This window comes from Rhinatrema bivittatum, chromosome 7, assembly GCF_901001135.1.
Source record: "Rhinatrema bivittatum chromosome 7, aRhiBiv1.1, whole genome shotgun sequence".
Lineage (NCBI taxonomy): Eukaryota > Metazoa > Chordata > Amphibia > Gymnophiona > Rhinatrematidae > Rhinatrema > Rhinatrema bivittatum.
This window is the reverse complement of record NC_042621.1, coordinates 141,608,634-141,624,683: the sequence shown is the minus strand read 5'-3', so window position 1 is coordinate 141,624,683 and position 16,050 is coordinate 141,608,634. Positions and strand designations below refer to the sequence as shown.

General features: G+C 42.7%; 1 protein-coding gene across 3 annotated transcripts in view; it reads left to right on the top strand.

Moving 5' to 3' along the window:
• Positions 1 to 16,050, top strand: part of PSAP (prosaposin) — a 198,167-nt gene that overhangs the window by 168,057 nt on the left and 14,060 nt on the right. For all 3 annotated transcript variants that reach the window (XM_029609276.1, XM_029609275.1, XM_029609274.1), the window contains 2 exons: positions 8,583 to 8,663; positions 15,505 to 15,597. In XM_029609276.1, coding sequence (XP_029465136.1) covers positions 8,583 to 8,663; positions 15,505 to 15,597 — 174 coding nt within the window. The remainder of the gene's footprint in view (positions 1 to 8,582; positions 8,664 to 15,504; positions 15,598 to 16,050) is intronic.

Below are 16,050 nucleotides of genomic sequence, written 5' to 3'. Positions count from 1 at the left end.
ACTTCAGTTGAAACCTCCCTTAAAGCCTTCCACTGTGTCTTGGGACCTCAGCGTGGTACTAACTCAGCTAATGAAAGCTCCTTTTGAGCTGCTGCACACTTGTAACCTGAAATACTTGCCCTGTATTGGGACCCGTACTTTTCAATATATTTATAAATGATCTGCAAAGAAATATGACTAGTGAGGTTATCAAATTTGCAGATACAAAATTGTTCATAGTTAAATCACAAGTAGATTGTGATTAAATTGCAGGAAGACATTGTGAGACTGGAAAATTGGGCATCGACATGGCAGATGAAATTTAATATAAGTGCAAGGTGATGCATATAGGGAAAAATAACCCATGCTATAGTTATCCAATGTTAGATTTCATATTAGGAGCTACCACCCAAGAAAGAGATCTAGACATCATAGTGGATAACACATGGAAATCATCGGTTCAGTGTGCTGCAGCAGTCAAAAAAGCAAACAATGTTAGGAATTATTAGAAAGGGAATGGTGAATAAAACGGAAAATGTCATAATGCCTCTGTATCGCTCCATGGTGAGACCGCACCTTGAAAACTGTGTACAATTCTGGTTGCCGCATCTCAAAAAAGATATAGTTGCGATGGAGAAGGTACAGAGAAGGGTGATCAAAATGATAAAGGGAATGGAACAGCTCCCCTATGAGGAAAGACTAAAGAGGTTAGGACTTTTCAGCTTGGAGTAGAGACGGCTGAGGGGGGATATGATAAAGGTGTTTAAAATCATAAGAGGTCTAGAATGGGTAAATATGAATCGGTTATTTACTCTTTCGGATAATAGAAAGATTAAGGGGCACTCCATGAAGTTAGCATGTGGCACATTTAAAACTAATCGGAGAGAGTTTTTTCACGCACGCACAATTAAACTCTGGAATTTGTTGCCAGAGGATGTGGTTAGTATAGCTGTGTTCAGTAACATGGAATAGACGTAGTTTTTGGGTACTTGCCAGGTTCTTATGGCCTGGATTGGCCACTGTTGGAAACAGGATGCTGGGCTTGATGGACCCTTGGTCCGACCCAGTATGTTATGTTCTTATGAAAGGTCATTTTTGGTGGAAGTCACTTAATCACGCAGGATCAGCAAGTTCCAAGCCTTATACGAAGTTTTTATCATGACATGATGGTGTTGCATATGCACCCTAAGGTGGTGATGGATTTCCTTCTTAATCAGTCAATCGTCCTGCCAACGTTCTTTCCCAGGCTCCATTCGCACCAAGGCGAATGAGTGCTGCACAGTCTGGATTGCAAGAGAGCCTTAGCCTTCTACCTGGAGCAGACAGAAACGATAGACAATTCACCCAATTTTTAATTGCTTTTCATAGGAATAGATTGGGAGTTGCCGTTGCCAAACAGACACTATCTAATTGGCTAGCAAATTGCATCTCCTCTGTTATGCCCAGGCAGGACTGCATCTTGGGGGTCATGTCAGGACTCATTCTGTCAGTCATGGCAACATTGGTGGCCTACTTGCGAGCAGTTCCCATGGAGATCTGCAAAGCTATGATGTGGAATTTTGTCCAACCATTCATATCTCACTACTGTCTGTATAGGGATAGCCGACATGACAGAGCGGCCAAACCTACTGTTCTTCAGAATCTCTTTGAGGTATAGAATCCAACTCTTCCTGCCTAGGGCCCATTGTTTGGATTCAGGCTGTCTCCCCCTCTGTTACCAACAGCACTGTGGTGGTTATGCCCATTGGCACCTGGTTGGTGCTTGTTGATCCCCTTTTGTGTTGGGGAGCAGCCTTTAGCTAAGGATTCACCCATGTGTGAGGGCTACCATCCTGCTTTTCCTAGGAGAAAGCAGAGTTGCTTAAGTGTAACTGGTGTTCTCCTACGACAGCAGGATGTTGGTCCTCACGAAACACATCCCCCCACTCTGCTGAGTTGGGTTTCTCCATTTTATTTTTCTTATTTCTATGTTAAGAAACTGAAGATGGATCCTGTGTGGACTTGTGATATAGGGCATGCTTAGTATGCCTAGTCAAAGTTCTAGAAACTTTGATATGTTTTCCATGCGGGACTACATCCGATGTCACCCATGTGTGAGGACTAACATCCTGCTGTCCTAGGAGAACAACTGTTACAGGTAAGCAACTCTGCTTTACTTTATGGGGGTGGGGGGAGGTTTGACTCAGGCCATTGACCCCTTTAAGCAATGGCAGTCCATTTACATAGATACTGAGAGAGAGCAGTGACCTCTGATATATATCGGCGCAGTGCTCTACATGCAAATCTGGGTGTCCTGTCCCCTGGGCTGGCCAGCACAGTGCTAAATGCATAGCTATGCTGGGCATGAAAGAAGCAGACAGTTTCTTTGAAGTTAAATAGTAGTTCCCCCAATTTGGTTTTCAAGATTCAGATCTCTTCTTGTATTTGCAGCTGCAACATTATGTTCTCTTTTAAATAAAGATGACTTAGATATGGCTAAATTAGAAGTAATAAGATTTTTTTTCTCAAGTAGAGCGTACAAAACTCTCACTTGCCCGATTTTACATAAAGGGTTGTAGAAGATTAAACAGGATAACTGGATAGGACCACTCTGGAAGAAATGAAGGATGGAAAGAAATTTTTTTTTTCCTCAGGTTTACTTTCCTGTTTCTAGCATTTGAGACTTGTCTTCGAATATATGTCAGAATTACAATTTAAATTCCTTCATACTGTGTATATTTCTCCGATGGTGGCCTATAAGGCATGAATTACACTTTCTGAATATTTTCAAAGTGTTTAAAAGAGAAGAGATCCTTCACCCCATGTATTTTGGACTTGTCCAATTAAAAAAAAATTTTGGACAAGGATCTTAATTTATTTGGGGAACATTTTGGGCTATAAGATCCCTCTGAATCTGGAATTAGTGTTATTTGGCCTGGGCTTTTCTAATAGGGTGAGGAAAAGAGGAGACAGACTTTTGATCTGGAAGGTCCTGGTACAGGGGAAATGTTCTATTTTGCTGCATTGGAAGAATGGTCCACTGTCATTTTGGCAATGGAGAAATGCATTGCATAATATGATCATGGAATCTGTCAGCACATGCATCCTTTACCTATAAAAAGTAGTTTCTGAATGCCTGGGATAAATATTCGGAGTCTTTCTGGTAAAGCTAGGAGTTTACTTTTGAACAGTTTATAGATAACATAAGTTATGTCCAATAGTCACTTGGCACAGTAGACTGATCCGTAAATTCTGTAAATACTGGGGGGAGGGGGGGATTGAGGGATGCAGGGGAGATGGGTGTCAGACAGTACTTCCCATTTTGGAGTGCTTGACGTCAAATTTGCCTGGTTTGGACAGAGTAAGCCATCCAGGTTGAGCTGTGAAGATATCAACATTGTGCATAATGAGAGCCAATATGGGGAGGAGGGATTGATTATTTATTTATAAGCTTTTCTTTACTGACATTCGTAAGGCACATCATGCCGGTTTACAGTGAACTGAAAGGAGGAAAATACAATAAAACGCGGCAAGAGGGTTGGCAGGCTGGGGAGGGATTAAGAAGAAATTGGAAACAAAACTGTTTGAATTGTAACCTGACAAACACCCAGGCTGCTAATTGCCATGAAGTCTATTGAATGTCTCATTCTTATGTTTCTTTTTTCAAATATGCAGATACTGACAAGATGATTTGCTTTGTTTGTAGTCAGATATTTCATAAACACATATTTAAACAAAAATAAGATGGGAAAGTTAGAATGTATAGCTCTGAATAAAGAGGGAGCTATAATTGGCATCTCAGAGACCTGGTGGAAGGAGAATAATCAAGGTACCAGGGAATAAATAATACCGCAATGATAGGATGGATCAAATTGGAGGAGTTAAAGGGCATAGTCACAGGATAAAAGTTCTGCAGGAAACCATGCACTGTAGAATTTTTATGAATAGACATTCCATATGAGAAGGATAATAGAATAGCAATGAGGGTGTTCTATCATTCTCCTGGCCCGAATTCATAGATAATCAAATGCTAACAAAATTAGCAACACAGTAGTCATGGGTATTTTCAAGTACTCTGGATAAATATCACATCAAGATAAGATAAGGAGGAGTTTCTAATTGAAATAAATGACTGCTTCGTAGAGCAGCTGGTACAAAAACAAACAAGAGGGGGTGCTATTTTACACCTGATCCTTAATGGTATGCATAATTTGGTGCAAGAGGTGTTGGGGCCATATTTGGCAATAGTGCTCATAACATCAAATTTGACACTAACTGGAGGGAGAACACTAAGGAAATTTCCTGTAAGAGAATTTAACTATCAAAAGGGAGATTATATGTGATGAAGAAAAAATGGTTAGTGAAAAACTGAAAGGAGCAACTGCAAAGGTTAAGAGTTTAAATCAGGCATGGACGTTGTTTAAAAATGCCATCTTGGAAACTCAAATCAAATGTATTCCACTCATTAAACAAAACAAAGGGGGAAGGAAGACAAAGCAGCTGCTGGCATGGTTAAAAGGTGAGGTGGAAGAGGCTATTTTAGCCAAAAGCACATTTCTCAAAAATAGAGAAGGGATCAGAATGAAGAAAAAACAGGAAACAGCATAAGTACTGGTAAGTTAGATGCAAAGCATTGATCAGAAGCTTGCTGTGGAAGCAAAAACGCATAACATTTTTCAAGTACTTTATAAGCAAAAAGTGTGCAAGGGAGTCATTTGGACCATTAGATGATAGAGGGTAAAGGGGGCTCTAAGGGGGGAGACATGGCCGTAGCAGAGAGATTAAACTATCGACTGGTACCTGATGTTAGTGCCCAGAAAAATGGTTGAAAATATTATAAAGAACAAAATTATTGAACATATAGTCATAGTTTAATGAGACAAAGCCAATAATCATTTAGTCAAGGAAAGTCTTGCCTTACCAATCTGCTACACTTGTTGAAGATGTGGATTAAAAGTGAGCCAGTTGAAAGAGTATCTGGATTCTCAATCATTTGACAAAGTACTTGGAGACTCATGAGGAAATTAAAAAGTCATGGGATAAGAGGCAATGTCTTGTGGCTAGAGAACTGATTAAAAAATAGAAAACAGTCGGACTAAATGGTCCATTTTCTCAGTAGAGAAAGCTTAATAGTGGAGTATTACAAGAATCTGTACTGAGACTGCTGCTTTTTAACATACTTATAAATGGCCTAGAAATGGGAATGTGTGAGGTAATCAAATTTGTTACAAAATTATTCAAAGCTGTTAAATCACAAGATGCTTGAGAGAAAATGCAGGAGGACCTTAAAAGACTGGACATCCAAATGGCAGATGACATTTAATGTGGGCAAGTGAAAAGTGATGCACATAGGAAAGAGCAACCCAAATTGCAAGGCTTCACACTGGGAGTCACCAACCAGAAAAAGGCATCTTTGTGGATAATATATTGAAATTCTCTGCTCAGTATGCAGCAGCAGCCAAAGAAAGCAAATAGAATGCTAAGAATTGTTAGAAAAAGAATGGGGAATGAAACAGAATATCATAATGCCTCTATACTGCTCATTAGTGTGGTCACCACCTCACAAAGCAGATAGAGCAAAATTAGAAGTACAGAGAAGGGTGACCAAAACGATAAAGGGTATATGGAACGATTCTCCTATAAAGTGAGACTAAAGAGGTTAGGGCTCTTCAGCTTGGAGAGGACGGATGAGGGAAGATGACAGAGATCTGTCTGTAAAATGAGTGGAGTGGAACAGGTAAAAGCAAATTGGTGGTTTATGCTTTCAAAATGTAGAAAAACTAGGGATCATAGCCGAAGAACATATTTTTGAATTCTTTTGTCTACTGTTTGGAATTTTTATGGTATTCTTCAGAACCAGATATGTGCCATGCATATCATTTTCTATGCATTATCTTGAAATAAATTTAAACATAAAAACTAAGGGACAAAAAAGACATTTAAGACAAATAGGAGAAACTTTTTTTTTTTAATCAACAAATAAACTCTGGAATTTGTTGCCAGAGGATGTGGTAAAAGCTGTTTAGTGTGGCTGGGTTTAAAAAAAAAAGGTTTGGACAAGTTTCTGGAAGAAATGTCTGTAAACCATTAAGGTGAACTTGGGGGGGGGGAAATCTATGGCTTATCCCTTGGATCACCAGCATGGAATCTCAACCTTCTGGGATCCTGCCAGAAACTTGTGACCCTGGCCACTGTTCTAAACAGGATGCTGGGCTTTTGATGGACTTTCGGTTTGACCCAGTATGGTAAATCTTATGTAATGTTCTTATGTTTTTATATGATCAGTTAGTTATCCAACCTTTTCTAGCCAGATAACCTGCCACTTAACTGGATATTGTCAAAAGATATCTTGTTAAGTAGCACTCATATTTATAAAAAAAATAAAAAATCTTGACCGTGGTCTTCTTGTCCTGATTACCCCCCCCCCTCCAAAATTTTAAAGGTCCCAGCTGGCCAAGTTCCCCCTTCCCCCCCCCCCCCCCCCCCCCCATGCCTCAGGTTTGAAAAGTGCATGCTGCCTGCATCTTCCTGCCCCCCTCTCCTTGATAAAAGGAAGTAAAAAAATGTCCCATTTACCGCTCCCCCCAGATTCTGCCAGAACCTTGGCCCATTTCCTGGACCGGGCCGTTGGACAGTAATGCTGCCAGCGCCAATGCTAGAAGTAGCCAGAATCACAGCATATTGTGATCCCCAGTGCTGGAAATGGGACTCGATGTACTGGGTGGTTGGGAGAGTTATGGGTGGAGCAAGGAAGCCTTATTTTTATTTTCTTTTAGTGGGAGAGTCTCTTTAATTTTTACATTTTTCATCGGAGGGGTTGCATAGGGGCCAGGCTTGGCCAGCAGAGGCTTTTTAAAGTTCATATGGGTCAGGGAGGAGAATTGGACTGGGATGCCCCCAGTCAAGACTTTTTTTTTTTTCTTTTTTTTTTAAAGCATGAGTGCCACTTAACCTGTTATCTTTTGAAGAGATCCGGTTGTGTGGCAGGTTATCTGGCCATACAAGGCTGGATAACATAGCGGATTATAGTTGAAAATTGGCCAAGTTAGTCAGATAATTTTACCCCACCCCAGAACACCTCCTTTATATCTGGCTAAATTTTGACAGATGAGTTACTTAATATTCAAAATTTTCCATTTAGCCAAGTCACTTGTGAGTGATCTGGCAAAATTTCTTAGAATATTGACACCTCGTCCCACCCTGTGTCTGCCTCTAATTCAACTCTCACATTAGACGCATTGTGATTTAATTACCTCACTTAGAAGTAGTAACTAACCAGTCTTACATTTCCTGAGAACAGTCTCTGGCATGCCCACACTCTGCTGCAATCCCAGTTGTCTGCAACAAAGGTTTGGGGGAATCAGGGCAGGGTCCCATCTTGGCACAGAGGGCAGCCAGTTGTATCCCAGGCTGACAAGCAACAGCTTAACATCACAGTTCCAGCACAGCAGGCAGGAGACAAGAATGAACATTAGCTTGGCTTGCAAAGGCACATGCAAGAATGGTTCAGCAGGTATTCCAAAGTTAGTGGAGTGTAGGGCTGGGCTGCTCAGTTTTGAACTCCTGGCTGGAAGCCAGTGCTAGAAGTTTGGTCTGGAAGCTTCATTAGAGGTTTTGTTTGACGTCCTTTGTTAGTCAGCCCCTTTTAAAGCTGCTGCTTCTGGCTCTCTTCAGGCTTTATGCATATGCTTAGGATCTAAAAGTTGATATTGTGATTGGGATATTACCACGATCTACTGGCAGAAGACTGGGTTTCCAAAGCTGCTGCTGCTGCTTCCTAGCTAGTACATACATGTAGATTTCATATGGATGACTGTGTATTAGACATCTGGCCTACCAAAATGGATCTCTTGACTGTATCCAAAGTTTTCAAGGCCACAAAGCTCAGCAAGATTGTCTGGCTTGTACCAACTAAATTGTAAGATGAAGACAAATTGTTCTATATGGCGTACAATAGCAGGTTTCTTGTCGTCAGTGTTGTCTCATGGGCATTTACATTAAAACTATAAGGACTGTCGCACATTACTTAACTTCCATTTTATGTTACTCAGCCTGCACTCTTGTTTGGTTCACAGTTGCACACATCTATTTTTTTTTTTTTTTGGGGGGGGGAGAGGGGGGTAACTACTAACTGGCTAGTCCCTACAGAAAGGGGAGCTCAATTTTCTTCCCAAGACTGACTGTGTCACAGATTAATCTGGCAATAGGCCTGGCGATGGCAGTCCATGAGTGTGAGGCCTGAGTCAGCACACAAAGGCCTTGCGTTACCCACTCACAGACCCTTTCTGATTGGATGGGAGATGGGTCTGTGATTGTACAGTGGCCCAGACGTCACATTTTCTGACAGCTACTATTGTGGCTGCTGAGCCTAGGACTGGTCCCATCAGTTTCTCCTGCTTTAAGCATGAGAAGTAGTAATATGTGAGCTAGAAAGTCTGTCCCCCTTTCTAGTGGCCGTACTTGGTGTAGTTAACCCACTCATACCTAGTTGCAGCACTGTATCGGATCTTCTCAAACAATGACTGACTGTGATTTAGAAACATTTACATTACTTTTTAATTCAGTGATTATATAAAGGCCATACTTCATCACTCAGCAGGTTTTCTTTGTGCTTTCTTTTCTAGTGCAATCAACTTGTTACTCAGTATACAGCGGAATTCCTGAAGCTGCTTTTAGTGATGATAGAACCTGACTTTGTTTGCAGTGTAAGTATATGAACCTTATTTATATTGTAGCTTAACTTTTTACAGTGAGTGAAACTATTAAAGTACTTTTCTGTTGTACATTTTCACATATTCATGCTCCACCAGAATGTCTGATTTCTCAGAAGGCAAACAGGATGACTGTCCTCTCACATGGGGTGACATCAGATGGAGCTAGGCACGGAAATTCAATATGAAATTTTCTAGAAACTCATCTTTTCCATGGAGCCCACAGAATGCAAGTTTTCATTTCTCCTGCTGCAAAAGAACCTTGTTTCCTAATGTGGCAGGATGTGTCTGTTGCCAGGTCCCACGGTCTGTTCTTCTTTTCAGTCGCCTATGTAGACTTTTTTTTCGTTTAAATATTTTTCTATTTTGGTGCTTGTGTGGCATACCGGTATTGGTGCACTGAGGCAACATTGATTACTGTTTTGTGTCATCGAGTTGGTTTTTGCTGTGCTTGTTTCTTGCCCAATGCCTCACTCAGGATGACCAGCATCAACAAATTTCCCCTGTATGAAAGGGTCTTGTTAATCATGGACCTCCTTGATAGATGTGTTCTCTGCTTTGGGGACCACCCAAGATATCTAGGTGTCCCCTCTGTGCAACAGAGGGGACACCACCTAGATATCACCAGGTGGTGATATCTAGGTGGTGATATCTAGGTGATATCTAGGTGGTGTCAAAAGCCAGGATAGACACCAGAGGGCGTCTATCCTGGCTTTTGCTCATGGCCCATCTGTATCAGAGGTATCTACATTGAAGGACTTTGGAGCTACATTGACTACTGGCAGTGCATCCTCATCAGGAGGGCATTAATCCCCCTTGACATTGAGCACCAACAAGATAAGTCATTTATTTCCTCCCACCCAAAGAAGGCAAAGGGTTCAGCCTTGTCAGTTCCAGCATTGAAGCTTTTCCTATTGCTTCCCAGGTTGTTGACATCTGCAGTCTGAGAGAGAGCTGGATAGGAAGATCCAGCAGGCCTTGGACAGAGCGATGCAAATCATCAGTGCTCCAGTATCAAGAGCCTCTGTGTCCGTGTAACCTGACATCCAGCTGATACTAGGGTGTTCTGTAGCTATCCAATGGATCTACATCAATGTCAGTTCACAGAGAGGTATTGACAGCAGCAGCACAGATGCTTTCGGGGGAGGAAGTTTTCTTAAGATGCAGAAGCTTGTTGAGGTCTAGGACTCTACCACATGGCTTTGAATTCAGAATATTCTTGGGGGATATGACTATGGATCTCTAATCAGGAGGCATCAACTGGGTCTGCTCTACAGTCCTCTCCTTTTCCCGACTTCTTCCAGAGAATGGAAGAAGCCATTCCATTTACTTTGCAGAAAGAGGATAAGTCCAGAACCCAGCCGTTGGACTTCTCCAGTTTGGGGAGCCGCTTAAAGATATCGTGGCAGTCCCAGTCCACAAGATCATACAGGAAGTTTAGATGAGGATGTGGGAGAAGCCGCCTTTGTGGCTGCAGTAAATAAGAAAACGTGAGAGAGCACATCAGAAGGCTCCCAGATTCAAAAAACAGCTTCTGCAGCAATCTCCGGTGGTTGAATCCACTCTCAAGAGGTCCAGCACCTTCTTTATGGCCATGGGGTCACACCTTGGATTCTCTTGGGAAGAAAGAGTTTTAGGGAGCTACATTCAATGCCCACATAGTATCCTACCAGCTCTTCATGCGCTAATATATGCAGGACACTCTGAAGAAAGTTTAAGAAGTGGTAGAGCAGCTTCCTCAAAAGCAGCATGACAGCAGCAGCTTTGAATCACTAGTGCACAAAGGGTATGGAGCATGAAAAACACATGGGCTGCTTGATCTTTGATTTTGAGACAGTACTAAGCCTCTCTGCAGTAAATATTGGCACTTGCAGATTCACATGGCTGTTAACCTCTAACCAGATGTCCGGGAAAGACTTGAGGATGTGCCATACAATAGAGAATCTTTGAAAATAAGGTGAATAAAGGTATCTGAGCAGGGTACCAAGGCAATGTTTTTATCAGCTGAAATGTTTTCTTCCACCTTCTCTTCCCCCCCCCCCCCCCCCCCCCCGAGACCCATCAATAGCAAGTTCCTCATGCTTATCCTAAGCAGCTGAGGGCCACCAAGAAAAAGCCAACATCACAACTAAAACCTGAGAAGGGTTTGTATCTGGAGTGTAGAGAACATGGCCATAATCTAGTATGCCCAGAGGCCCTTCCTGCTGGAGCAAGACAGAAATTCTATGTAAACTGTTGGCTTATTGTATCTTTGGACACAGGTCCTTAGCATAGTAGGAAAAGGGTACAGACTTCACCTACTGGTCATACCTCCAAATCACCCACAAGATCTTGCTTGGGGGGGATTTCTCAGCAACAAGAACTGCTGTAACTGGAGCTAATCTCCCTTTTAGAGACCATTGCAGTCAAGTCTGTTCCATCAGGGAAAAGAGGGTGGGAATTCTACTCAAGTATTTCCTGATCCTATAGAAAACGAGAGCTTTATTCCATTCTAGACCTAAGGGTCTTGAACACATTCCTCAAAAGTTCAACATTGTTTCCCTGGGCACTTTGATTCCCTTTCTTGAAAAAGGGGATTAGTTATACTCTCTAGATCTAAATGATACTTACACCAGCAAAGAGAGACTTTAAAGTCATACAAAATATATCAGATTCATAGTAGGGGATCACCACCTCCAGTATTGCAGACTGCCTTTTGGCCTAGCATTCACAAACTGGCTTACAGTGGTGACTGTGCATGTGTTCCCCTGCCTGGATGATTGATCAAGAGCACATTTCAGGAAGGTACCACAGAATCAATTGATAAAGCCATCTGGGTATTGACATGCTAGGGTTCCTCCTTAACTATCTCAAGTACCATTTGAGCCCATCATCTCATTGGAAATTTATAGGAGTACTGCTAGACATGACTCGGGCAAGAGCCTTCCTCTCATAGTAGATTAGCACATTTATCAGCAGTAGAGAAGATACAATTGAGTCAGCAGCCATGTTGAGTCTCATGGCATCAATGGTCCATACCTTTTGGCATGTCCTCATGAGAAGAGCCCAATGAATCCTCCAATCCCAGTGGGATCAAGTCATATGAATCATCCAGCCTCTGAAGACTTCCCTGTCCTGGTGGCTGACTCATTCCAATCTAGCCAGGGTGTGCTCTTTCAAGTTCCACCAGTTCAGATTATCTAACCTGGGTTGGAGAGCATCCGTAGAGGGACTCTGCATACAGTCTGTGGTCAGCTCAGGAAAATCTTCATCAAATAAACTTTATAGAGCTTAGCTGTTTGGTATGCTCTGAAGGCTTTCAGAGATCAATTGGCCAACAAAAAGTTGTCCAAACTAACAACCAAGTATAAATATTTTACATCAACAAGCAGGGAGGAACAGGATCATACCTCCTATGTCTGTTTCCCGATGTGGGACTGAACTTTCTCAGGGAATGCTTCTCGGGGCCACATATCTGGTAGCTGAGGAGAATGTACTGGTGGACAGAGCACTCTAAACCCACAAATAGTTTCTGAGGTGGTGGTGAATTGAATATTCTATGAGTGGGGCCATACCTGTGATAGACCTGTTTGTATCCCCTCTGAACAGAAAGGTCCTACCCTTCTCCAGAAAAGGGACTCAAGGCAGACTAGTGTTGGATGCCTTAAAACATAAGAACATAAGATATGCCATACTGGGTCAGGCCAAGGGTCCATCAAGCCCAGTATCCCATTTCCAATATTGGCCAATCCATGTCACAAGTACCTGGCAAGTACCCAAATACTAAATAAATTCCATGCTACTAATGCCAGCAACAAGCAGTGGCTATTAACGGTTTATGGACTTCTCCTCCAGGAACGTGTCAAACCTTTTCTAAACCCAGCTACACTGCCTTAACCACATGAGTGAAATAATGTTTTGATTTGTTTTAAATGTGCTACTTGCAAACTTCATGAGGTACACCCTAGGCCTTGTATTATCAGAAAAAGTAAATAGCCGATTTGCATTTACCAGTTCCAGGTTTTCATGGTTTTATAGACCTGTATTATATCCCCCCTTCAGCCATCTCTTCTCCAAGCTTGACCGCCTTAACTTCATCCTTTCCTCATAGGGGGGAGGTGTTTCATGCCCTTTATCACTTTGGTTACGCTTCACCCTGACTTGTGGCCAAGGCCTACTGTTCACATATCCTCAACTTTGTCTTGTTGCAAAGACCTTGTTGAAACTGAGACCAGGAGACGGATCTGGCTCCATCTCCTGCAGGAGATGTCTATTCAGAATCCTATTAGGCTGGGGAATTCCCCAAATCTTATCACTTGAGATTGGGGCTGTTGTGCCATCCCATCATCAGGTCCCTGGCCCTTACAGCCAGGATATTGAGAGGGTAGCTCTACAGCCTCTGAATCTCATAGAAGGATATAGCTCATGTTCTTCTGGCTTCAAGGAAAAACTACATGTATTCTATGAATGAAAGTGGAGATTTACCTTTGTGTGTGAAGCCCTTTGAACTTTTCTCCTGTTCCACACAAAGTGCTTGAGTACCTTCTACTTCTTTGTAGGAGATCAGTTTGTTTATCTTAGTGCAGTTGCCACTTATCACCACCATTTAGAAGGTAGACCTATCTCTCTATACAGCCATTAGTTGTCCATTTCATGAGGGGCTTGTTTCATTTGAAGCCTCCCATCAAGCTGCCTACTATATCATGGGACCTGTATGTGGTATTGGTCCAGCTTTAAGCCACTGGACTGTCCGTGAACTCCAAGCCCTAGTGACTTATCTGCCTTATACAAACTGTTTATTTTTTTCATAACCGGGTAGTTCTGTGCACTTATCCTAGGCTCCCACCTAAGGTCGTATTGGCTTTCAACCTTAACTAGTGGATTGTCCTTCCAGCATTCTTTCCCAGGCCACATGACCACAAAGGTGAACAAGCACTACACAGATAGGAGGAGGTTCTCTTGCAATCCTATCTGGAATGGACTAAAGCCCATAAAGTCCATTCAGCTTTGTTATACTCAGGCAAGCCTGAACATGGTGGGCCATATCAAAGTTCATAGTTCTCATAGCCATAACTGTGTTGGTAGCCCAGCTAAGGTCAGTCTCCATGAAAGAGATCCGCAAGGCTGTGACATGGCGTTCTCTCCACACATTCACATCACGTTGTTTGGATAGAAATACCTGAGGCAACAAAGTTTGGCCAGTCTGTCCTGTAGAGAGTATCTGTGGTATAGAGCTCATCTCCATCCTTCCTAGGGCCTGTTTTTAGTTTTGCCCAGGCTGTTCTTATGAAAGACAGAAAATATAAAAGTTTTTTTTGTCATCAAAAAGGTTTTTGCCCATTGACATTTGAGGGTTTTCCTTTTTTTTTTTTTTTTCCCCTGTTCTGGTTTGTAGCTAGGGATTCCCCATGTGCAAGGACTGCCATCCTGCTTGTCCTCAGAACATCTATTACAGTAAGTAATTCTGCTTTCTTTAATTTTAATTATATAGCTTCTTGGAATTTTGAACGAATAACACTGCACCTATGTGGCGGATTCGCCATGCAGTTACATAACCCATAAGGGAGCTGACAAAAACTAACTTACATTGCATGCATTTAATTATTATAGTGGTGGTTCAGCTGGATGGGAAAAGACTGCCACCTTGGCTACAGATGTTTGTATTATGATGGGCTTAAATGGATGAAAGCAAAAATGACACAGAAAAAATCCTGCCACATTCATATTGCAGAATATAAGCAGCCTCCCTGGTGCCTGGGAGTAGAGAGCAAGAGAGAAGAGACTATTGGTGTAGGATTGGAGATGCAGAGTCTGCATACCATATTGTTTCCTTGTATAGTGTGGTGCCATAATAGCCTCAGCTGTGTCTGAATATTGGCAGCAAGGGTATTTCCTTTTAGAGCAGATAGGTTTTCTCGGTCATTTATTATACTCCTAGAGTCTTGTGTAGGAGTATCATATTTTGCTGAGAGGAATCAGCTGCTTCCTGCGTTGGTTGGCTATCTCTCTCATATACATAAACAAGCCGTAAAGCCCGTTAAAACGGGCTACATCCCTCTGTCTCTCACCTCCCCCTCATTCTCTCTCCCCTCACTCTTCACCACCCTCCCTCTCCTCTCACTCAGTCCCCCCTCTCCCTCCCACTCAGTCCCCCCCTCTCCCTCCCTCCCACTCACTCAGTCCCCCCTCTCCCTCCCTCCCTCCCTTCACCCACCTCCATTTCCTCCCGGCGCCGTAAGCGCGACTTCCCGCAACCCTCACCCGGCTCCATTAACTCCTCCCGCTCCTGCCGGCAGATCTCGGGTGGGGGTCACTCCCGCGCGCGCGGCAGTGACCCCCCACCGAGATCTGCCGGCAGATCTGGGGAGGAGAAGTAGCGGCACCGCGCGCGCGCGGTGCCGCCACTTCTCCTCCCGCTCCTGCCGGCAGATCTCGGTGGGGGGGGCGCGGGAGTGACACCCCCCCCCCCCCCCCGAGATCTGCCGGCCCCCACCGCCATTTTTTTTTTCTGATCGACATCCTTGCCCGCACATGTGCAGTAGAGCTGCGCTCTACTGCGCATTTGCGGGCCGTCGGTCACAGGCCATTTATAAGGTAGATATTTTGATCTGAAACAGGAAACAGTCTTAAATATATTGAAAATTTCAGAAAAGTTTATTTTCAATGTACTTTCTAATTTACTTCTTTAATCTTTAAATAGTTTCACTTGAAATGGGGACATTTTTGTGAAACGTTCGTGAAATTTTCAGTGTGGCTTGTTTGACTTTTTGTGAGTGTAAAAATGGAATAAATATTTCTTCTCTTCCACTACAAACTATGGAGATCTAATTATGAATTTTTTCCTCCTGTTAAACAGAAACTGGATGTCTGTAAGTCTCTAGGATCAGATGAGTGTGTACGGGGTCCCAGCTATTGGTGTAAAACCATGGAGACAGCAGCACGGTGTAATGTAAGTCACTAGAGCTTCACTGTTCATATCCTGTAGAATACTGCTCATACTGCTATGCTGTTTAAATTATTGAGCAAGAGTTAGTATCTACGAATAAGTGAACACTATCATGCTTGGTTATGTTAAGGTATAAAACCTTAAGTGAGCTAAAGATTACTTTTATCCCACTACAGTGTATATCCTGGAGTACCTAATTGTGGTGATCAATTTAAAAATGTTTGTATTCATGCTATTATGTAATATTTATATTAGCTGGTACTTGCAACTCTTTCCCCTTTTGGGTGTGTCCTGTTCCTGGCAGTGAATTTGCAATCATCGTACTGCTGACGACATTATGGACAGGGCTCCTGATGGGGGTCCTGGCTCAGGCCAGCAAGCTGCCAGAACAGATCTCATAAAAGCAATTTAGGGTTTCCACTGACTAGCTGCAAGCAGGCTATTGGTGATTATTGG